Raw genomic sequence first — 23,847 nt, 5'->3', positions numbered from 1 at the left:
GATAACATATTCTTATATATTATATTAACTTATATCAGAAAGCTGTTTCTGAAGGCTGTATCCACTGAACCAGATGTCTGATCTCAGGCAGGTGGAAACGAATACGTATCTCTCAGCAGCCAAACCAGGGAAGATGGTAGAGGTGGGATGAAGGTGCTGCATATGAAGCAAGATGTGACCAGTACCCAGCCTGCAAAGCATCCTACCCCACAGGGGCTGGCAAAAGACAGAGCAGAGCCCTGTGAGTATCTCAGTTGGCTGTTGAGTGTTTCCTCAATCCTCGGTCCCATCTGTTGCCCAAATGTCTCTTCCATATGGGAAAAGATGTTAAATTTGGATGAAACTCTTGAACCAATTTAGTTAAACCAGGGCAAAAGGTTGCATGCACATTTATACTCTGGTCTGAATCATTTATTTTGGCTTTGCAAATAGCTTCCTAAGTTGGTTAACCATCTGCATAACTCAAACCGAGGTGTTTGTTTTTCTAGCAGATTGCCCTTATCCGAGAGAGCTGAAATCCATCTCCTCTGCTTCTCATAATTTATTGAGTCTCAGAAGAGGGTTTGGCCGGCGTTTGTGGTAGAAACACACGTGAGCAGGATGAGAGCCTGGCGTCTCCCCCTGTCTCTTATTAAGATGGATGATGATTCCTTGCTCTAGCCTCTCAGTGGCTCCAGCGAGCCTTCTTGTACGGTTACGGCATCTGACCTTGGGCTCCTCCTCTCAAGGTGCTCTGAGATAGCATCCAGAGCTGGTGACACGCACCTGAGCTGCAGTTATACCCAGCCACGTCTCCTCTGTCAATGCTGCTTCGCAGCTTCAGGTGTAAGTGTGCGTGAGCTGCGTTCTGCTAAGGCTCGACCCTGCCTCTGCAAACCGTTAGTGTGCTATGGCAGGATTTCAGAGGTGCAGGAGAGAAAAGCAACTCTGCTGGGCAATGTGGACAGAACAGGGGTGTGACGGAGAAAGTGCAAATCGGCTGTGGCTGTGGTCGTTATTGGTGTGGTTCTGGGGATTTGTTTCTTTTTAATTTTGAATTACCTCATAGACATTTTCTGGTTTGGTTGGTGTCTGTTTTTGTAAGCGGTGTTTCTGGTTTGCTTGACCTTTGGATGGCTGGAGGCAAATTCTGGTGGGATTTTTTTTTTTTTTAGAAGTACTCATGGTGGGCCTCCTGCTATTGCTCCACCAGAGGGGCTGACTCTGAGAACTGGTGTTCCCTCAACCCCCATCCTTCTCCTCTTCAAGGAGAGTTGCTCTCTGGGCCCTGAATGTTTTGCAGGAATTTATGTCATTAACTAGGGCATATTGTGGTGCTACATGCTTCTGGTGAGACCTATTGCATGGACCTATGTTCATTTAGGAACACTATCTGCTGTTATTTTTGTGGCTATATTTCTATATTATTCCACTTCTTCTTTTAACTTCATTAAGGATTTAATATTGCCACGGAACAGAGTCCTCCAGTAATAATCTAATAATCTAACCTCGTGAGGTGCAGCTCTCATGCTTTGTTTCCATCCCCTGGTGGAAAACTTTTCTGGGAGGCTCTCCCTCCTCATCTCCTTTCCAACTTGTTGATTTACAGGTGGATTCCCGAAGGACTGGCCCGTTGTTTGGGTCTCAGCAGCTCTAGCAGCCATGCTAAGCCTTCCCTTTAACCACACCTGCAAACATCTGTGAATAGTCCCTTGGGATGTTTTCAGTCAAGGAGGAATTGGCTCAAAGCTGCTACAACTGAGAATACTGATGGATATTTTATTTTTTTAAAACCTGAAATATTTCAAAACTTGTAGCTTAATTTTTTTTTCTAAAGTCTTAAAACTTACGATATTTTAAAGTTCTTCTGAAAGTAGCTCAGAGCAGAGACTTTTCTGGACTCCAACTGCCATCTTCAACAGCTGTCCTTGCCTTGAGAGAAGTTGCTCGGAAAAGCTCCCAAACAAAAAATCCTTTCTTGTTTCCAGCACACTACATGTATGTTGGTGCTCCAAAACCAGGTGAAGAAGAAACAGCCTTGAGCCAAAACACTCTGCCGACACCAGAGGATGTGTACGATGATGTTGAAGGACTGCAGGATAGACTGTGAGTATGGACAGGGGCTCATCCCAATGGCTGAAATGAAATGTGTTTTATAAACTAGGCTGCAGTAAAACCCCAAGTAATACTTCTGTCTTGTCTTCTAGCAGCCATGCATCAGATGTCTCGAGTCCATCTGCTTCAGGCAGCAGTAAGTGCAGCACATGGGGTAGTTCAAACAGGGCTGCTTTTAATTTGGGCTGGTGCCTGGTAGATGACGTGAATACCTTCATTTAACTTTCAACATCTATAGTGTCTCCTTGGGCCTGGTTGCTCTCAATTCCCATTAAAACCAGTGGGGAGCAATACACGTGTCTAGCATGGAACTCATTTGAGCAACTTTGAAGCCTCTGTTAGGGTAACATGTAATGGCCTGGATGCAATTTGTCCAGCAAAACTCACCTCACCGCTACTGAACGTGGTTTGTGATAATGGCATGCCTTGGTTTTAAGTTTCAGGAAGCAACTGCGAAGAAACATATGAAGATGTTGAGATCGGGGGTGATAATCCAGCAAAAGAGGAGTAAGTTGCAATTTATTAGCCTGTATTTCAAACTTGATCTCACATGCCAGGTACTGGCTGGAAGCCTTGTTTTCCTAATGCAACTCCAGGAAAATTGTTGTATGTGTGGGTTTCTGCCCTGCTTCCTCTGTCTTTCCCCTTTGGCTGACACTTAGGGAACAAAAACCAGTTAACAAAATTAACTCTTAGCAGCAAGGCCTTCCTATGAGAGCTTGTAGCATTCTCTATCCACTGGAAGTGCACCCCTTACAGACCCCTGCTAGCACAAAGTCTTGCTCCCCTCTTGGGCAAAAGCATTGTTCAGCTGTAGCTGAGAAATGGCACCTCTCTGTGTGCCCAACGAGGTAATGCTCAAGGGACAAACGGGGACATTGTCCCCATAAAAAGGGACAAAATTCTGACATTTCAGATCACAGAAGGATGGAAAGCTGAAAGGAGTCCAGGCTGTGAGCTAATGCCTGCAGCTGATATGCTCTAAGTTACTTGCAACCTCCTCTTTTTTTTTTTTACAGGGCTTCTCATGATGTTTGCTTCCAGAGGGTGTGTTATAAAAGCAATGAGTTTTGCAGCCTCAGGTTTACACACTGCCTGAGCTTCCCAAATGTTGAAGCTTGAAGTTAGTTGTGTTTTTACTTATTAGCTTTGTATGGTTCCCTGCCCTTGCAGATTTCCTGCGTCCCTTTGTAAGAAATAGAGACAGCCTTTGGGAACGGCATATGGGCTGCGGATGCTGCACACAATTACTTCGAGTGCATCTGGTGGCTCTCTTCTAAGGAGCAGTGTGGGAGGAATAATAAGGTGTTTCTGTACATCTGCTTTTCCCTTATGGACGTGGGACTCATACTGGCGTGCATCTGGATTCAAGTCTAGCTTAGGCATGCATGTAAAGCCTGCCCCTGTCAGAGAGGGGGAAAAAGTATAGGAAACTTGAAACCCTGGAAGTGACTGGGCAGTTATTTAGAGGTGACAGCATCACTTCTCTGCTGATTGTCCGCGGGAGTTGTGTGGTGGAGGTGCACAAGTGTCTCCAGCCAGATGTGCTGGTGTCTGCATCCCATCCCTGGACTGCCTGCAGGGAGCTCCAACTCTTGCTCCTTCCCCATGCCTGTCCTGCACCTCTGTGTACATGGGTGTGCAACAGTAGGAGAAATTAAACTCTTCTAATTCATGGGATAATGAAGGAGCAGAGCATCTTGCTGGAATTATGCAAAGAATTGTTGCAAAGGAATTATTCAACAGAGCTGGGGCTGTGCCCAAATTCATGGGGTTCAGAGCTCAGTATCTTAACCCCCAAACCACTCTACAAAACCTTTCTATTGATTCCCTCATGCAGGATTAGCTGTGCTAACACATACGTGAATTATTTTTAATAGCACTTGTGCGTGGGTAATGTCCCCCATGTGAGGATCTTGGTTCTTTGCACATAGAGTAATAGAAAATCACCGTAGCTTTGCAGCCTCTTGTAAGCTCCAGAGAGGTGTGTGTGCAGTGGAACGTCTTTCTGAAGGGCGTACATGACAGAAATGTGTGATGAAGGGTGGCACAGACCAGTCTTCTGGATGTCCTCCTTTAATGTGCGTTGTGTGCCGCTGGGGAATTGTTGTCCCTTTCATCAGGAGTTTTTACTCTAAATGCATCTGGACCAGTCTGCAGCTGCTGGGTCAGGGAAGGACAGGGAGGGACTTCTCTTTTTTATTTTAACTACAGTCAACACAGAAAAGTTCAAAGCTAGGCAAAAGATTTGAGCTTGGACTTTGTAATTAGTCACCTTTCGCTGCATCTTTGACTATCTCATTGAAACCATCATTCATCCACATGATGCTATTAAGGATAACGATAAGCTTAAATGATATTGCTGAAGTGAGGCCTAAGGTCCGCTGACTCTCCTCTACCTGCTTTGGGATCTCAGGGGCGGTGAATATTGCACCTCGTATACTTCAGTGCCTAGTGCCTCTCTAATTTACAATCTTTTCTGTTTTGGACAGATTGGAAAGACAAAAGAGATTTGGAAATCTCTTTAAGATAGAGAAATTGAAACTGAATATCAGGTTTAAGGAAAACTTAAGGTAAGGAAACATTGGTTGTCCAGCCCTTTCCCCCTCCAAACCTGAGCAGCTGTATCTGCAACAGTTTGAGATCAGGAGGACTAGAAGTAAGGAGTGTGTACATCTTTACCTGAAAAACAACACCCAAAGTGCTTCTGCCAACTCATTAGGAGCTGTTACGGCAGATGTGGACAGTGGCCCATCTGTGCAGCTTCTCTGGCATCAGAGATCTGCAGGAGCTGGTCCTAGAGCAGCATCCAAATTTTCTCAGGCTTTCTGCTGCCCTTTTTACCTTTCCGATACCTCAGCATGTTGCAGCTGCTCAAGGGAACATAGAAACATGATACCTGCTGCCTGGACCTGTTAGTCAAAGGCTTGCTGATGTGGTCCTTCAGGGCTGAGTGTTTTCTTCCAAAATACCATTTGTAGTCAAGCTGGCAGCAGCATCTGCTGTTTAGGTTTACAGTTGAGTCTGTAGTCTAACAAGGGAGCAGCAAAATGAGAGAGAATATTGTATAACTTCCTATAATACATTTTCAGGTATTCTTATTTGAGTATTTAAAACCGTGGTTAAGTGTCCATGGAAAAACTCCTTCAGCTTTTCCCCAAGTGTGCAGTAGATGCCTGTAGAGCCTGTCCTCCACCTCTGCCAGAGTGCACCTCACCTTGTGCACGATGTAGGGCAAAGACTGAAAAACGCTACTTTTTCTTATTACTTTGGAAATTCCAGGTTATTTTTTCTTCCTTTCCTCTTTTGTCCGAGTAAGGCTGCTGTCTGGATGCACTGTAGACCTTTCACAACCCGTTCTTTGAACACATGGCTCTTGTTGCTGCCAGAGGATGGAGATGATTAATTAGCAAGGGATGGCATTTTGGCAAAAGCTGTTGGTGTCAGGGATGCCATGCACCCAGAGCTGCCCTGCATTGCCTCAGCAGCAAGCATGGCATGCCACTGGCTTGTCGGTGCTCATGGCTTTTTTGGTGATGATGATGTGAAAGCCTGTTTCTAAAAGCCTCTTTCTCTCCTCAGATTGTTTTCCATTTCAGTACCAAATTTAGGTAAGCAACTTGCATGTATCTGGCTCTTGGGAATGTGTGTGTGTATGAAGAGGGAAATGTGTTGCACAATGGGGAATCAACTTTACACATTGTGCCCATCTGAAAATCATGTAATGTGGCAGTGTTAATTTGAAGGCTTAATATAGGCTTGTGCTGCAGTTGAGGGTTGGGGTTTTGTTTATTTTTTGGTAGTTTTGCAGTTTTGGTAGTCTTAAGATCCTGCATATTTGGATATATCTTGGAAGGCAATGTGGGAAGCAGTCCATGCTGAACCACGGCCATTGCTCTCCAGCAGCTCTCTGCAAAGTTTCACTGCTGATCAGGCACTAACTGCCTGCTGGAGGGACAGGGTTGTGCCCTCTGTAAGTGGGATGGGCACACCAACTCTCCCCACCATGGGAGGGTGCTGGAGCAAACACCCCGTGTCCTTAGGGTAGAAAACTGCCCACAAACACATGTGGCAAACCCCAGCATCTTGCCTTGTGCTGGAGTTTTGGCTGGTTTATGGAGCCGTGAGGCTCTTCCTTTCACCTCGGCTTTGCCCCTTTGGATTGTGTGGCTTACAGCATCCCCAGGTCCCCTCTGCAATAAATTTCATTGAGTGCTAGACTCAGAATGACATTTCCCAATTGTCTCTGCTGCGTTTGGGTGCCAGCGAATGTCTCCCAGGAGGACACGGTGTACGATGACGTCGAGGCGGGGCAGAGAGAGCCAAGGTGAGGAGCAGGCCCTCTCCAGGGGGTGGCCAAGGAGATGGGGCCCTTGGTGTGAGCCTGGGGACCATGCTGGACTGTGAGGCACTGAGGGTCATGAGCTGGGCAGGACCTGCTCCTCTGGAGACAGTCCAGATGTACTCTTCTTGTGTGTTTAATTTGGCAAGAAACATCCCCCAAAAATGTTTCTTTGACGTGACGTAGTTAGTGCCAGAGATGTGAAAAGGGGAGAGCTGCTCGCTGCCGCGCAGCAAAACTCAGATAGTTTTCCTAAGGAAGGAAAAGCCTAGCTCTCAGAGCCGATAATCAGCGCGGTCCTGGCAAGCTCCTTGTCAGAAAAATTACTTTTAATAGGAACAGCATGTCTCGGTGCCTGGCTGCCAGATGATCACAGCGGCAGCGTGTGCTGGTACAAAGCGCACCACATGCTTGCATCTGGGTGGGAGTCGTGGGGGGAGGCAGAGGGAAAAATCGCGGCTTTGTACCAACGCGGGTTCGGGGAGGGGACGTGTCCTGCTGCAAAACCTCAATTTGTGTGGCTCTTTCCCCTCCCTCCTGTCAGGGAGAAGGATGACAAGTACAAAACCTGGATGCCAAAATTCCTGGTGTCAAGAGACGAGAAGGACCGAAGGAAAAGCAGCGACGATGTGGACAGGTCTTTACTTGCATTAAGTGTTTTTCCCTTGTTGTCTGACTTTGTACAGGGTGTGTCGTGATGCGGTTCTCTTAAGTCACTTGCAGGAGCAGGATGCCCTTGCTTAAGCAAACATTGGCTGCTGCTCCAGGGTCCTTTTCCTTTGAACCCAGGTTTTGGAAACTTTATGGAAAGTACTTTGAAGGCAAAACAAATTCTTGGATCTGAGTTGTGTGCAAGTGGGGGATACCTTGACAGTTGTATGTGGTCTTCCCACTTAGCTGAGACAAAAAGGTGTTCCTTGCTATGTATTGGGCTGCTTTTCTGCTGTGCTCAGCCCCCTTCCTTCCCTCATTGTGCCATGATTAAATATTTCATCTCCATACATCAGCCATTGCTGTTTTGGCAAGACCATTGTATTTGAAGACCCATACACAGCATAGTAATCACCCACATGTCCCCCTTGCCCTTATTTAAAGTGTTGATTTCTTGGGTCTTTTTTTTTTTTCCCCAGCAATGTTTATCACATTGCCTCTTGCTGTACCATTTGTGCACATAAAATTGAAGATAAAACTTTGTTACTGGTGCTGCAAAACCTCACATGGAAGCAGGCAATTTCATTTCCCTTTTAGATCAGAAAAACATGCACGGCAATGAGCTTTTCATGGCCCAGCCCCTACGACTTCAAACAAATGGAAATCAGTGATATACTTTCTGGGTTCTTACCACAGAGTTCCTGCATGGGGTTGCTAAAACACTGCTTGTTGTGTTGTGCGAAGTCATGTGTATAATTGTAGGGAATATCAGGAAGCCGATGCGATTTCATCTGTTCCTTAGAGAGCGCAGGTCCTGCGAGCTGAGGCTGCCAATGGCAAGTTTCTTAACTGTTTAGAAGTTCCTAATTTCAGCTCTTGTTTCCACTTCCTCTTAAAATTAAAATCATGAAAGTTAGCCAAGTGTGAATAATTTATTGCAAGTGTTTTTTCCCCACCGTCTTAGTTTTAAAATGAATGTCACAGCTGTAACCCCAGGTATAAACCAGAAAGAGTGCCATCTCCATATCCATGGCCTTTGCTCCCCTTAACTTGGTTGTAAGAGCTTGTCTTTCATTTTATAGTGCCTTATAAACTTCTGCTTTGGTGACATTCTCCTCTATGTGCTAAAAAAGCAACACAAACCTGCAGGGCTGTGTTGAGCCCTGCTTTCATTAACGGCTCATGATAAAAGTTACCTGGGGACCCTTTGTGTTTGAATATAAATAAAAACAGGAGACAAATTGCTGGGGAAAAGTCAATTGTCTTCTACAAAGCCACAATTGATTTGAAACCCTTGATAAAGTGTTTATTTGTTCTCCTGCCGTTTACAGTGAGAACACTTGTTCCAAATGGAGATACCAAATGGCTCAAGTTATGCTCACCAATAAATATGAGTTGCATATTCATCTGTTTATGAAAAATAGCAGTATGAAGGATGTGCTTTGGTCTTGCAAGCGTTCATTGCAGACAAACCTGGAGCAAGGCTCTGGGTCACATTTCCTGCTGTCTCCCAGTGCCAGAGGATATTGAAATGATGTTGAGCGCATGTTTCTCTTGGTGCAGAAGTATCCTCAAAATCAAGAACAATGAAGAAAAAAGCAAGAAGATGGAAAAAGAAGAGAAGATTTTTAGAGAAATGTTTCTGGTATGTGAGTCTTTTTCGAGCCTTATCTGTGCCATAGGAGGAAAGCAGATGTTTGTCATGCTTAAGAGTTGCACAGTGAAAAGTTGTTGGTCCTTAGCCATGCTGGGAGAGAAATCCACCTGGCCTGCTGTGTTCTCCCCTCATCCAGCATCTCCACCAGGGATGTTGTCGGGCTTTTCCCCCCTCTCCAGCCCCAAACAAAGCCTCGCAATCTGTTCCCTCCATCCCTCCCTGCTGCCCTTGAAGACATCACACATGCCTGTAGGATGATGTGTGCTTTCCTTGCCTTCCTGCAGTACGATAAGGAGATCAGTGTCATCAACACCGCGACTGCTGAGTGCTCTGTCCCCAGTAAGAGGAGAGCTGATCTCCCGCTCACAGCTGGCGAGCAGCTGGATGTGATCGATGTCACGGAGGGCAATGCAGTGATATGCCGCAATTCGGAGGGCAGATGTAAGTTTGCAAAAACTCTCTGGTATGAGTGGTCATCTTTCAATCTAGTTTTAAGGAGCAAATTGGCTTATCAGATATTATGTGCTTTGTGCATAGCCATTGCCACAGTATTTGCTCAGGAGTTTACTGATTTGCTTCTTTTTTTCCTTTTCTCAGATGGGTATGTTCTAGTGGAGCATTTAAACTTCAGGTAAAATTGGGTTCTATTTATTGTGATGCATGTTTTCTTCTCCCTCTGTGTGGATATTTGAGATCTAGAGAAATGTGCTTTAAACTTCCGAAGCCAAGGGATGGCTAATGTAGACAGACACTATTAAATATTTCTTGTTTGAGTCTGCCATTAGTTACCCAGGTTTCCAGTCCAAATGCAGCTAAAAAAAAAAAATCCTTGTCCAATCCTGACCTGTATAAACTGGAGATTGACTGCCTTCAGCTATGCCATATTAATTCATATCTGCTTCAAACTAGGCCCACTCTGTGTGCATCACCCTTCCAAAACACATCCTTAAACCCCCTGCTGCGACAGCATTTCTTTGCATGCCCAATTGTAATTGCTACAAGCGAACCTCCTATTGCCAACGTGTCTGTTGCTGTGAAATTCTCTTCTTTTACAGGCAGTACTAACTAACCTCCCTGGAGTATCCCCGCAGCGCTCTTCTGAGCTTCACGTGCCCGTGAGAGCCCACATTTGTCAACAGTGCAGACCTGATACCCATGTAAATAAAGTTTCATTTTTTACACTTATACTGGTAAACATGCAAGAGACATTTTCATTTTTTGTCTATTTTGAATGAGTTCACTGATTTTTTTCAACTTTAGGTATTTTCAGGGTTTCTCACTTTCTGGAGTACCTCCTTGTTCAGCTCTGAAGTGGCTTACGTTTCTGCATTGATGAAAAAATCTTATGCAGAAAACTGAAATTTAATTACACCACATCCATTCATTACTGTCTATCTTAGGTGCTGGAATTGCAAGGTTTCCATAAAGCAAATCATATAAATTTTTGGTCTTGAGAGAAGTATTGGACAACAAGTATTTACTACATTCTTGCTAGGTTCAGTATATAAAATAGTGGAAAAGTTGACTCATTCCTTTCAAATAATAAAAAATAAATACATTTTTAAAAGTAAATAAAGCTTTCAGTAGAAACTTACTTTATTTTTGCAAGCTAACTTAGGCATCCAAGATATGTAGAGGCTGCCTTTTGGCTTCCCCTACTGCTTAGCAGCAGGTATTTACCCAACAGTTGTCCCTGTGTTTGGGCTGTGGGGCTGGAAGCTGAGTGCTTATTTTAAGAAAAATGCTCCTAAAAGTAGGAGGAGAAATATATATTGCCATGGGCTTCTCCTTAGTGTATCTAGTGGCTGGATACCTTTTCAACACATAAAAAAATGTGGACTCTGATTTTGCGTTCCAGGGTTTGGCAGAAACAAACTTGACTATTGCTGTGTAGCCCCCCCACCCATTCCCAGCACCGTAACAGTGTGTTCATAAATAATCCTAAAAACGTAGATGGCTTAATTAGAAATTATTAAATGTTCCAGGCTTAAGAAAACAGCAAAATAAAATTGCTGTTTGCCACAGGGCCATTTGAAATCTGGCATCGAAGAGATCAGAAAAACAGAGCAAATATTTAACATTTACTTTAAAGTCTATACAGGCATTCTTATTTATTTTACCATGTGGTTACTATTAAGTGTGTTGGCCTGCATCCACCCTGGAAAAAAAAAAAGACCAACAAAATAAAACCCCAACCCCCTTCAAGCATGCGCAGCTCTGCAGGCTTGCCAGCCCAAATATTTAGACTTTCCTTGCGGAGATGGACAGCCGGGGAGCTGGAGTGCGTCCTTGGCTGCAGAGCAGCCGGGGACGTGTGTCCTTCACCCCTGGCCTTCCTGGGGAACAGTCCTGATGGAGGCTGTGGAGATGCAAGCTTACTTTTGGGCTCTCTTGCATGGCGATATTTAGGGAAAACACCCTCCTCCTGGCTGCTTTCTCCCCATCCCAGGCTAGCTCAGAAGTCCTCACCTGTTAACAATGCACCCAGCGGATGCAATAGGCGAGTCTTGCATTAGCTGCATGTGCAAATTCTCTTCCTTTGAGGTGAAACACAAAGTGTTGTGCTGGTGCTGACTGCAGCAAGCAGCTTAGCTGACGCATGGAAGCCTTGCAATGCACTTAAAACTATTTTTCTTCATGGCCAGGTTCCAACACGTGTACAGAGGGAAAGTACCTGATAGGGGTTGACTTAAGACAATACCAAATGCTTTACACATAGCAACTTAAATTAGATTTCCTCAATTAAAACACACATTGGCTATACTTAGGTCAAGATACTGTTTAGGAAAATAGTTTTTTTTTTTTTTTTTTAATAGCCTTGCTGGTATATCCTGAACAAATCAAAATTCAGAAAAAATTAGCATGTGAATTTCAAACCCACATTTCTTTTCAATATGGAAATCATTGTGCTAACATTTCTGATCTGCTGAATATGAGGGAGAACTGGCATGTCTTAAAGCCAGTTCTATCACAGAAATTGTGACTAAAGGAGACTGCAGGTAGGGATGAAGCTGGAGCAGCCACTGCAGCTGTGTGCTTTAATTGAATTTACATCCCTCTGTATCACAGGCATACGTGAACTATCCCCCAGTTTTTCCTCCAAGCTCTTCTTATTTTTGCAAAATATCTTTAAAGTATTTGTTTCTGTGCTTTTACGTAAGAAGTCAAGATCTGACTCAGCACAGGTCCATCAGCTCCACTAGATGCATATTAAAATGGGAGAAAAATTTGTGGGCCAGGCTTGTGGTGTGCATTCTGGGTTGGGGAAGCTGTTTTTGTTATGCACTCAGGTATTTTAACACTCTTCCCTGCCCCTTCACCCAGGCAGTAAGTTTCAAGGAGTTGTTGCTACTGTCTCTTTTTGTCTCTGAGTTTATTAAAGTGCAAATGTCAACCATGGAAACAGCTATCACATGCAGTGCAGTACACTGAGAACCACTTTCCACACCATCAACAGAAGGTAAAAGGCTTCTTTGTGATTATCTAATGCACAGTTACTTGTACAAAGGCCAAAACTGAACCCAAGCTCTGTGCCCTTCCACAAAGGCTATACCCAGAAATAAATCTCAATTTCAATGAACCAGTCAACACAACCTTCCGGATCAGTTGACAAAGTACAAAATGTCAAGAAGGATGGAGTAGTCATAGAACTTAGTATTCTCTTCTGAGCTTCATGTTAATGATATGTTTGAAGAGATGCTTATACTCAGAGCTTTTTAAAGTTCAGCATCTTAGCAGAAGAAAAATCATAAATATTCTTTATAATCCAAACAAAACCTTGCAATGGGCTAGTCTGGTTCCTATCTCAGAGGTGAGGATTGTCTGCCCAGAGATGCTGGGCCATGGGTACTACAGTCGTCCTGGGATTCAGTTTTGCTTTGCACTCTAAAAGAAAAAAAACAAACGCATTGAGGTACAAAACACATGAATATAACATGATACAGAACACATGAACATGCTTTCAGCAACAAGAATAAATGTTACCATGTCTACAGTATCTACTTCACAGCTTTGTGAGATGAGGATAAATAAACTATTTCAAAACTTGAAAAAAAACCTAGAGATGAGTCTTACAAATAATTTTCTTTTTAAATTAAGGCAGCTTCAGCAAGAATTTCAAGGCTTTTTGTCGGAAACAGACTGTTTTTGTACACGCTTTGTATCCAGAGTTCTGACTGTCTAATTTTGATGTTTAAAACTAGCAAAGATAAGTGCATTACGTATGTGCAGCATCAGTTCTGCTGCAAAAGTCAGTGTTTGGTCAACAGGAATAACGTGGGAATTCTGAAAAGCAGTTCATCTTTCAGGCATGGAGAGAGAAACCTCCGAATGAACCTTAAATCCATGTCCAAAAAGGCAGACTGGAAATTCAGAATTATAGGAAGCTGTTGCCTTTTTGTAAGTAAATGATGAAGAGAAATCGATGAGGGAAGGACTCAGGAAGCCAAAGGAAAGCACTAAGTGGAGAGTCCATATCAAAGAAAGACCTTAAGAAAGGTGGCTGTAAATAGTTACACAAAAATGAATCCTAAAACTTTAAAATAAAACACTATAGAAGCTGGAGCAGGAATTTGTTTGGCTCACCTGAAGGGACAGATGTGAGATTCTTCCCCCCATCCCTCTCTGAACCAATCCAAAAAAAAAAAAAACCAAAGAAAACCTGCACAACAAATGGTACTTCAAGTATTCAGGAACATGGCCTGCATGTCTCACCGGTACGATTCTGCGTGAGCTGCGGGATTTGTGCACCTCGGGAAATAAAGCTGCAGTTTCCAGCAGTCCTAATGTGTGTTGAAGGCACGATTTCATGTCCTGTGCTAGGGTCTCTCTTCCTTCTACATGGGTGCACAAAAGACTGATGGTAAAGAGCAGTAAAACAAAACGGAGTAGACAGAACGGTTACTTCGTTCAGACTTCATCTATTCTGATACGATTTGGCATTATAATCACAAAAAATAATGTATATACAACAGATACGAACCAGTTGCTTCACTTTTTACAACACTGCCCACATCCCTGTGCTTGTAGACACCTTCTGGAAAGCTAAACTGGACACACACGCTGCATGTGCACTTCTAACCTATTAAACAAAAACCTCCCGCTGCCTTTGCCTGCTTAGCTCCAACTCCTGAGAACCAAACTGCCCCTGCATATATAATATACACATATATATATTTGCCAACTAGTACATTACAAGCTATTTCTGAATTAACTCATCGAGGAGCCGGAGGTTAATGCTGGAGCCTAACTGACCTCTGCATGGTGTCTCTCTCCCGGCTGGGCTGAAGCAATGTTCGGGTGAATCTGTGGCTTGCAAAGCACAGCTGTCCAGTGGCTTATGAAGAATTGCACTTGGAGGAATTCAAGTTTGTTTACTTCAAATACATCTACCCTGCTTTTCCTAATGGTCGTGCACGTACCAGTATAACTCAAACACTGGACCACAGTGTAACAGTGTAAAACAAACTTTTCCTCCAGAAAGCATACCTGGAGGTCAGTAGTTTCTTTGCTTCTGGGAACCAGAAAACAGCCTATTTGAAAGTTAAAAAAAAAAAATAAAAATGATGAAATGTCTCAGAACATCTCCAAATGCAGCATGGATTTAGGTAAGGCTGTTTAATGGAGAGTTTAATCCGATCTGTTCACTGAGGAGGTCCTTTCACCAGCTCTGGGCTGGAGCGCTATGTGCTTACCACCCGACCTACTTGCTGCAATGCCTCTGCTGAAAGTAGCTTCGTCTCTTTGCTTTTCTCCATATGGAAACCTGAGACACTCTTGTTGCCTTTTTGGCAGGACCGGTTTTGCAGATCCATACGTTTAGTTAATGTTTGCATGGGTCTGAGAAGATGCAAAGTGCCACAAGGTCTTATCCTACCACCTAAAAATCCCACGTGCCTCCAGGAAGCACTTATTTCTTCCTTAGGGAACATGCTGCTGCTTAACACTACTAGTCCTGCAGGGTAGGAAACCCCAGAGGACAAGTGTAATTTTAAGGCAAGACATCAGTACATCTACACACTTCTGAACTACAGATTACATCTAATGCACGAGCCCATTATCAGCTGGGCCACAGTTGTTTCCAGGACAAGTGCCTTGGCAAGATGCTAAATTGTGAGTGATGACTTAAACAGCCTTTTACATTTCAAATATACTTCACAGCAAGGACACGGAGATCCCTAAGTGTTTCCTCCATGGGAATTCCTGTCTGTACCTGCAGCCACTCAGCCACCCTCTCCTGCTCCTTTCCGAGGAGCTTATCTCCAGCACCTAAAACATCCAGGTCTGTTTGCCCAACCTTTGCTGGCATCTCAGCGCTGATCCAAAAGCTCCTAAGGAGCAAGATGCTGGCCAGATTTGGCTCTAGGGCTTTTTTTTTGTATGCAGGATTCTGGATTCTCTGTTCTTTCTTATACCATAGCACAGGAGACGTGCATCACCTGACAGCCACCAGGCAGACTGTCAAAGCCATCCCTCACCCCAGAGTATTTATTTCATAAGGATAATATAATAAAAGCTTATTACAAAACCTAGGAGTACTACAAATATTTCCAGTGTTTCTTTTAAAAACAAAATTGTTCTGCTGTCCGGTTTGTAATCCAAACACTGCTGCGTTGGATTCTGCATACGAGAACTTAACAGCAAAACGGATGGGTTTTTGGCAGCTTTCTACTTTGTGCGGCTTCTGGAAAAAACGGAGCTGGAAATTCACACTAGTGAGAATCAAAGTGTAATCTGTAACAAAAGTAAGGCAATTTTGTGTTTGTTAAAAAAAGGGACTTCAAGTTGAAAATGTCCACTTAACTGCCAGTAGATGGCAAAAATATCCCGTATTTGTCTTCATTACCTAAAATGATCAGTACAAAAGGCTTAACGTGTCTTTCTCTTCCTTGCTTCTCATAGAAACTTTCAGAAAGTATAAATTAAAGTGCAACTGTACAAAAGAAACAATTCCTAGCAAAAACCATCTACGGTCATAAGAGGCTATCAAAAAAAATGGATTTTTTTTTTAAAACGTCAAATGACCACATTCCTGGGACCAGTAACATTGGTTCTCCTTTGTTTTGTTTCTTAAAACAAAACCAAAAAAAGTATGAAAAAAAAACCACCCAGGAATTTTTGGCAAAGTTTTCATAAAGCATTTGTTCCTTGACTGATTAGCCTATTATGTTCCTTCGCAATCAAGTAAATGGAATTAAATACCATAGCAAAGCCAAGCAGATGCCAACGTTGTCCATGAGATTAAGCCTACGCGATGAGAAGTAGTAACTCTTTTAAACAAACAAGTCGTCACACATGCACTAGAGTTTACCCTCAAATAACAAGAATTTTAACCTTAAAAATCCCCGCAGTTTGTCTTAAAGTATAAAATCCTATCCTTCAGATAGTAAAGGAACAGTGAAACGTTCAAGATATCCCTGCCTTCTCCACGGAGCGGCGAGGTCCCAGCCCCTTCAGCATCAGGACAGCAGAGCTCTTTGTTCTCAGATCCTCCGGTGGGCGAAGGCAGGTGGCTTTGGCAGAGGTTTTGGGGCGGTGACGATGGCCAAAAGCTTCCTACAGGAAAGGTGAAAGGTAAATGTGCCAGGGCCATGCTGCTGGCTCTCAACTGTGCAGGGAAGCTCCCCCTCCATGAGAACATTGTGGGTAGAGCACTGGATTTGGGGGGGCTCGGCAGCATCTTGCCCCATATCTGCAATGGGAGCTTTGCACATCCTACCCCTCACCCTTCTTTAGTAGGGGAAAAAGAACAGAGGGTGGGATGGCACACCACAGCAGTGCAGGAGCACTTCAGCAGCTGCTGGTTTTAGGAGGAAAGCATTGCCAGAGGCTCAGCCCCATCCTCCCCCTGCTCTGGGCAGCACAGGGGGTACAACATGAACCTCGCTGCACGCTGTGTATGTTGTAGAAAGAGATGCTTGGCCACGGCTCTGTGAATTCAGGATCAACCAGGAGGGAGGTATCTACCAAAAAGTCAGTGATAGGTTTGCTACTTCAAAGCCATGCCCACGTTTCCCATTTGGTTCACTAGGAAAAAAAAAGCTCATTGTATACATTTCACCCTGGTCTAACTAGTGAAATTAAGTTATTCCTGATTTCCTCAATGCCTTGTTAGAGGGGACTGGATCCTTTGAGAGCACAAAGGAGTACATTTTGGATCTTTTAAAAAAGGAGTTGGTTCTGTGTCACAGGCTATGGAGCGGTGAGGAGGACAAAGGAAGAAGAAAGAAGGAACGGCCACGTCGGACCCGATCCTCACAGTGCGATACCATGTGCTGGGGGACTGGTGCCTGGCTCAGCGAGCCAGGGCCATGATCAGGCTGGCGCACATCTCAAAGAAGTCCATGGTGTGGCTGCCCAGGCGCGGGGGCACCGAGGCGATGCTGCCCACGAAGGAGCCGCTCAGGGACCCCATCAGCGACTGGCACTCGGTGGCTGCTGCGGCATCAATGCTCAGTCTCGGCCGGTGCAAGCCTGCGGCAGAGCACGAGCGCTGCGGAGTGGATGAGCCGGACCTCTGCTCCATCACCTCGTCTTGAAGGCAAAAAAAAAAAAAAAGAAGAAAAAAAAAGGCAAGAAAAAATAAAACACAGCATTAGTTTGGGACCCCTAACGTGTTTGCTAAGGAACTAGTAATAGTAGTGGAGACAAATGGATCTGAAGGGCTTTAGGAGTTGGACTCAATGATCCTTGTGGGTCCCTTCCAACTTTAGATATTTTATGACTACAATTCTAACTGACTTAGAAACAGCACTGTGTGCTACAAAAGCATCGGGGAATGGAAAGAATGATTATTTTTCTTCCAAACCACCAAACCTGCCATTTTGTATGTTTTACATCTCGCATTGCACCATTTCCCACTTACCATCAATGCTTTTGAAGTCCAGGAGATAGCTGCGGTTGTCCACCTGGTACAGCTGCAGACTCATTTTCACATAGTTGCCTGTCACTGGGTTCTTTCTGCGCACTCTGAGATGGTAGGAGTTCACCACCTGCAATGGGCAACTGGCTTTAAGGAATTCCGTTCAAGGGAGCAAGAAGAATCCTATTTTTTCCTAAACACTAGCAAGACACCTTTTGAGAGAAATGAAACCAACACAACAGCTTCTGAAAAGATTATTTTAAAAAAACATTAAGCAAATGGCGTCATATCATATTTCCTCTTAGAAGTTGTTTTTAAAAATGCTTCTTGGGGCTCTGATTCACCAGCTCTGCTGGCAGACGAAGCCTTTGCAGCCTGTCTGCCAGGCACCAAGCTGACATTGTTGCTCCCTCAACAGCAGCAATGGCCAAATGAGCCACAAGGCCACTCGCACACCCGCATACGAGGACTGTGCCTGGGAAAGCTGAGCAGGCTGGATGGTGGGGAACAGTAACCTCTCCCAGCAGGACGGCTAAACTCAGTGTTCGTGAATCAGTCTTGAGCCGTGCTATGCGTTTTCTCTTGACACTTCCCACCCTACAATCTGCTGCATCTCATTTGCAATGAGATCTTTTCTCTGTGCTATATTTATGAAGCGATTGCATGGATGGGAGAGCTATTTTGACTAAGAGCCACAGCTGAAGTTATTCTTAGGGTGGAAAGGACTATTGTGAAACCTCCTTGTACGAAAAAAGCTCCACTGCCTCCATAAAGGCGTTTGGCTGAGTTGCTTCGCAAAGCTACACCAGAAATACATTAGGTTTGTTAGCTCTCCGCAAAACCACGCAGCTAACAAATGTCTAGCTCTTGTAGGCATGTGCATCTGGAGACAGTCCATCTCCTCACTGGTGCCATGAAATCAGGCTTCTGGGCGCTACGTAGCTTTAAATACATAACAATATTATCAAAATAAGGAGGAGATACGAGGCTTTGGTGAAGGCCTGGGACCCAGCTGGGATGCAGCTACCAAACGCAAGCAGCATTTCCTGCAGGCAGATGCTTGCTACTGAGCGAGAAGAAGGAAGGTGTGCCGGCATGCTTGAAGGAACAAAGCTGTATGGGCACAGAAGTTGGGCATTTTCCAAGTGCTGAAGTGTGACATTCAACCTGCAAAACCCTCTGGACCTGGAATGAGAAGAGTATTGACTCTGGTGATGAAGACCTACTCAGAAATTCTCCTGTCCTGGTCCTGATGCTTGCAGAAGGCTGCAGCAAAAGGCCAGAAGAGCTCACACCCACAACTGCAACGGGTTTTAGGAAGTTGGGCCCAGTAGTAATAGTGAGAACTCACTCATGGGTTTACTCATCTGAATGTGAAAAAGATTGTGATCAAATGCTGCATACCTCTGCAGAAATATCTGAAGCAAATATTATCAACTAAAATGTCAACTGGGTTTAAATCAGGCTTCAAGAAGCTCAGCCCTAAACCATGGAAGCTGTCTGGAAATACATCTGCTCACCGTTCCGGCTCTGTCAAGGAAAATGCCACCACATCAATGATACAAACAGCTTCAGCATGGCTTCTGCCCCCAAAACACCCCAGCCTCTCTTCTGGGCCTCTTTTATGATGCAGTAGGTTTACATGGCAAGGTTTTGGTAGCGGGGGCGGCTGCATGGTCCCACACGGAGCAGATCTCCATGCTGCAGCCCGTGGAGGAGCCCCCGGTGGAGCAGGTGGATGTGGCCTGGAGGAGGCTGCGGCCCATGGAGAGCCCCCGCAGGAGCAGGCCCCGGGCCGGAGCTGCAGCCCGTGGAGAGGAGCCCACGCAGGAGCAGGGGGGCTGGGGGGAGCTGCCACCCGTGGGGGACCCGTGCTGGAGCAGTTTGCTCCTGACGGATGGACCCCGTGGTACGGAGCCATATTGTTTCAGTTCTTGAAGAGCTGCTGCCTGTGGGCAGCCCCTGTAGGATCAGTTCAGGAAGGACGGCATCCTGTGGGAGGGACCCCACACGGAGCAGGGGCAGGGAGTGACCATGAAGGAACGGTGGAAACGAAGTGTCAGGGACTGACCGCAGCCCCCATCATTCCCCATTCGCCTACGCCGCTCAGGGGGAGAAGATAGAAGAGGGTGGATGGGGAGAAGGTGTTTTCAGTTCATTTTTAGTTCCAACTGCTCTAGTCTGTTAATAAAACGCAACAAATTACATTAATCTCTGTACACTGAGTCTCTTTTTTTTCTTGTGACAGTAATTGGTGAGTGCTCTCCTTGTCCTTACTTCTACCCATGAGCTTTTTAAATCGTATTTTATCTCCCTGTTCTTTTGAAGAGAGGGGAGTGAGAGAGGAGTGTGGTGGAGCTTAGCTGCCCATCACTGCGAAATCACCACGTAAGAAGGAATAAGGGAACACGTATCGTGCTATTTCAGGACATGTGGCTGCAATGACCCAAGCAGAAATAATGGGAGTTGCTTTTCTTGGGAGCACTCGAGATGACCTCGCAAGGAATTAGCCACTAAAATTAGAAATGTAACCAGCTCCTCTTATCCCCACAGCTAAACAAGGCAGAATTATCTTTCCAGCCAGAGGCTTAGGGCATTCAGGGAGAAAACGCTTATTTCATGCCATAAATAAATGGCATGGATACTGAGCCACAGCCAGCATCTTCACACAGTGTGTTGGTATAAATAAGCACTAGCAAGGATGATCACAAGGTGTGGGTATTTGTTTGGAAACAGGTGAGGCTGCGACCATGATTTTAACTAACATCACTGATCAACTCAGATTGTACGAAAATAACCCTTGAAAACTTCCCTACAGCATATTTCATACCTTCCACTCAAAATCCAGCTGTTTCATAGCACGGTACACCTCGGCCATAATGTCGTAGGGCTTGCTCTGGCTGCGGATCCCCAGATGCCACTTGGCTTTTTTGACAGTCAGGGGTTTGGGCTTTGTGGTGTTGAGTGCATCCAAAGGGCACCGTGCCTTGGGGCTGTCCGCTACCAAAGGCGGCATCCGCTCGGGGTGCGGCTTCACGCCAGGAGGGATGTGCATGGTGTTGTCGTCCATGAAGGAGCCGGTGGGGGGACTGGAGGCGAGGTAAAACTCGCTGGCCTGGTTCATGATCCTCCGGTTGTCGATGACGAGGTGGTAGGCAACTGCCAGCTGGTCCTGCGGGTCACCGCTGTACAGACTGTTCATCACCTCTGACTCGGTGCATTCGAACTTCTCGCAGACCTCCCGAACCGCGTCGTCGTCGATGACGGTGGCGTCATAGGAAGGGTCCTCTGGGAAGAGGTAACTGGGCAGCTCTTCCTTAAACCATTCGTGTTCCCTGGGGAAAGGCAGAGAGGTGCCACTGTCAGCTCTGGGTAACCACTGATGCCACTTTGGTGAGGAACTGGCTATTTTTTGCACTGGAGAGGAGATGGAGAAAATGAGCTCTCTGGCATGGGGGTGGGATGAGAAATTGGGTGGCTGCATGTACCCCACAAAGATTGCTTGGTCAAGCTAGGACTAATCTTCAGACACAGAAAGGGGAGCTGGACCTGGTCCTACATGGTTCCCCCAGCACTGCAACACTGTGGACGCACAGCTACTTGCTCACCTGTCTCTGCAGCAAGACCTCGGCACTTACAAGATGCTCATGCTTTTTCATCCCCATGGGTCTGATAGAGATGCTGAGCCTCAAAGTTACCCAGGCCCCCAATTCCCATGGATTTAAAATGAAGTCAATGACAATTAAGTGGGTAAAAGCCACACAGAGCTTTGGTGCCACGTACCAACTGTAATCGTACCATGTGCGCTGCAGTTCTATCATATAATTAAATCTTCCAGTCTTAAGGACATAAGAGATAAAAAAGGCATTTAAAATCTAGATTTTACTTGAATGGTTAAATTAAGGCCATCAATTGCAAAAATATAAAAAAAAATTGGAAGTCCTGAAAGTGTCTGTAACATTTATGTATATGCTTATCACACCAGCTACATGTAACGGCTACCATAAACTTCATAAAATGTACATATCGGGCTCCAGTTTTACAAAACTTTTAAAAATTACTCAAAGTCCTATTTGCAGTCATGAACTTTTAATGATATCTGAAGGCTCAAATATCTGCTTAAGAGCCCACTTGTTCCCTTTACTTTGAATACCCACAGTGATGCATTCCGGCAAAGGCTCATGAGCAGTGCACTCATTGACTACACAAGAAAAGGATGTTGCATTTAAAGATAAACCACTTGCTCACATTTTAATCTATATCTGATATTTTAAGATTAATTTAGTAATTCTTGCGTTCCTCTTCATTTTTTACTGAATGGACACTAAATACATTGACTACCCTTTTATTCTGAACTGGTGTTCGGAGGGATGTGTTCTTAAATACTGAAAAATGGTTGGTGAATATTAAGTTCTTAGGATTATTGTGTGATAGAGCTCATTTTCCAAAGGACTTTCAAGAAATTTTTGAGGCTATTTTTATAATGCAATAATACGGCATTATATATATGGAAATGTATACACATATAAATTTTATTTATATATATATATATATATATATATAAAATTGCAGGAAGTTACCTATTGCCCTTTTTTCACATGCATTGGTGAAGCCACTGAGAAATGAAGTCACCACCCCAGGTTCATCATCACCCACCTCTCCTTCAGCACAGAACATTATAGGAGGGTTCCTAAATTAAATCCCTCAGGACAAAACCCAGCTGGATTAACTGACTACTCCTGTAAAGCACACTCTGGGCTGACCTGATGTCCTTGATGGTTGCTCGCTTGAGGGGGTCAACCTGCAGCATGTGCATGAGCAGCGTGGCGACAGAGCGGTTGAGGTACTCGGGGATGTAAAACACGCCTCCCCGGATCTTCTTGAAGAGCGTGGGGACATGCTCGTCGTCAAAGGGCAGTGTGCCACAGAGAAGGGCGTAGAGGATAACGCCGCAGCTCCAGATGTCCACCTCTGGACCGGCGTACAGCCTGCATGAAGACAAGGGCAGGAGAAAGGGGTCACCACTCTGCCCACCTCCCGCTCCGCTCTCCTTCCCTGGGCCCAGCTGCCTTAAAAACCTGCCTAAGCCCAAAACCACACAAGGGTGATAGGAAATGACCTGCAGAGCTGGTGCTGGCTGACCACGCTCCTCCATGGCGTAAGGAGCAGGTATGTGAGTGTCTCCACCAGACCTATGGAAAAGCCAAAACCCCCATTTCCAGGAGCTCTGCCAGGCTGCTTGTTCCTTTGCCCCCAGGGCTGGGCAACTCAGCCAGCAATTTCTATTCATTCAGCGAGGCAGATTAAGTGGCAGCAGATACTGTATCTCTTGAGTGTTTATTTTCAGTTGAAGTTTGTGTGCTGGCATGCAAGAGTTCCTGCTTCCGACAAGCTGCTAATGTGCTCCCTGGCATCACCACGTCATGACACCCCAAATATATGGGTTTTGCTCCTGCTCTCCTGGTCGATTTGTTTGTTGCTTTTTGCTACAACTGATGCTTTCTTAGAGACTTTGGAAGGCAGTGCTACCCCGGGGCTGAAAAATCAAAATGCAGAGGTGGAAATGGAAAGACAGAGGTCTGTTCATGAAACCTAATCATCCTGCACTTGCCGCTCTTGAAAAGCTCTGCTGCAGACACACCTGGTATACAAAAAGCACCGGCTGTGCACGCTGTCATTCTCTGAATGCTACCAGAGCACCAAAATACCATCTTTGCTTTCAAGTGTGAGACTTTCCCCACTGAGACCAGCAGCAAAGTTAAGTCTGCATTTTCAAAATGCCCTGTCAGTTAGCCACCCCCTGGTCCTGCCACTGCGTGCCAGCTTTCAGTAGATAGGAGGCTGGATTGTTTGGCTGGTAGCCGCATTGTTTGAACAGTGGTTGGATTTTTAAGCCCAAATGAAGCATCCTTCAGTTACGCTGAAATCCAAGGTCTCACATCCTGGACCTGCCAAGGCAGCAGAGTCCTGGAAGCAGCTCACCTCCTCCAGCCTGCCATACCCACCCCCAGCAGCATGTTTACCCCTTGGCAGAAACAGCAGATCATTCCTCTCCCCCACAAACACAGCTCTCGTATGCCGTTACAGCTTTGAGAAAAGGGCAGCTTAGCACATAAATCAAAGGTATAAGTCACAGGAGTCGCCCACACTGATGCTCCAAGCAGTCCTGATGCAGGACGGCTGCAGGAAACACTGTGGTCAGTGAAAAAGTGCCACAGGCGGGTTTGATTTTGCTTTTTTTCC

The 23,847-nt window shown here is 45.1% G+C and overlaps 2 protein-coding genes across 14 annotated transcripts in view; one reads left to right on the top strand and one right to left on the bottom strand.

Moving 5' to 3' along the window:
- Positions 1–13,403, top strand: part of FYB2 (FYN binding protein 2) — a 25,459-nt gene extending 12,056 nt beyond the window's left edge. For 4 of the 6 annotated variants that reach the window (XM_083846660.1, XM_083846657.1, XM_083846661.1 and 1 more), the window contains 12 exons: positions 88–241; positions 1,968–2,085; positions 2,187–2,230; positions 2,532–2,601; positions 4,587–4,667; positions 5,677–5,705; positions 6,361–6,421; positions 6,981–7,073; positions 8,651–8,732; positions 9,029–9,185; positions 9,342–9,375; positions 9,800–13,403. In XM_083846660.1, coding sequence (XP_083702786.1) covers positions 88–241; positions 1,968–2,085; positions 2,187–2,230; positions 2,532–2,601; positions 4,587–4,667; positions 5,677–5,705; positions 6,361–6,421; positions 6,981–7,073; positions 8,651–8,732; positions 9,029–9,185; positions 9,342–9,375; positions 9,800–9,809 — 933 coding nt within the window. In that variant the 3' untranslated portion in view covers positions 9,810–13,403. The remainder of the gene's footprint in view (positions 1–87; positions 242–1,967; positions 2,086–2,186; positions 2,231–2,531; positions 2,602–4,586; positions 4,668–5,676; positions 5,706–6,360; positions 6,422–6,980; positions 7,074–8,650; positions 8,733–9,028; positions 9,186–9,341; positions 9,376–9,799) is intronic. The other 2 variants (XM_083846658.1, XM_083846659.1) reach the window with 2 other exon arrangements.
- The window catches only part of PRKAA2 (protein kinase AMP-activated catalytic subunit alpha 2), a 24,130-nt gene continuing 12,383 nt past the window's right edge, over positions 12,101–23,847 (bottom strand). For 3 of the 8 annotated variants that reach the window (XM_083846667.1, XM_083846669.1, XM_083846670.1), the window contains exons 6-9: positions 22,368–22,592; positions 20,435–20,939; positions 17,608–17,734; positions 12,101–17,276 (exon numbers count right to left, since the gene is read on the bottom strand). In XM_083846667.1, the coding sequence (XP_083702793.1) occupies positions 17,038–17,276; positions 17,608–17,734; positions 20,435–20,939; positions 22,368–22,592 (1,096 nt within the window). In that variant the 3' untranslated portion in view covers positions 12,101–17,037. The remainder of the gene's footprint in view (positions 17,277–17,607; positions 17,735–20,434; positions 20,940–22,367; positions 22,593–23,847) is intronic. The other 5 variants (XR_014587517.1, XR_014587514.1, XR_014587515.1 and 2 more) reach the window with 5 other exon arrangements.

Source organism: Anser anser, assembly GCF_964211835.1.
Source record: "Anser anser genome assembly, chromosome: 8".
In the NCBI taxonomy this organism is placed as follows: Eukaryota; Metazoa; Chordata; class Aves; order Anseriformes; family Anatidae; genus Anser; species Anser anser.
The sequence above is the reverse complement of the archived record's forward strand: the minus strand, read 5'-3'. Positions and strand labels throughout refer to the sequence as shown.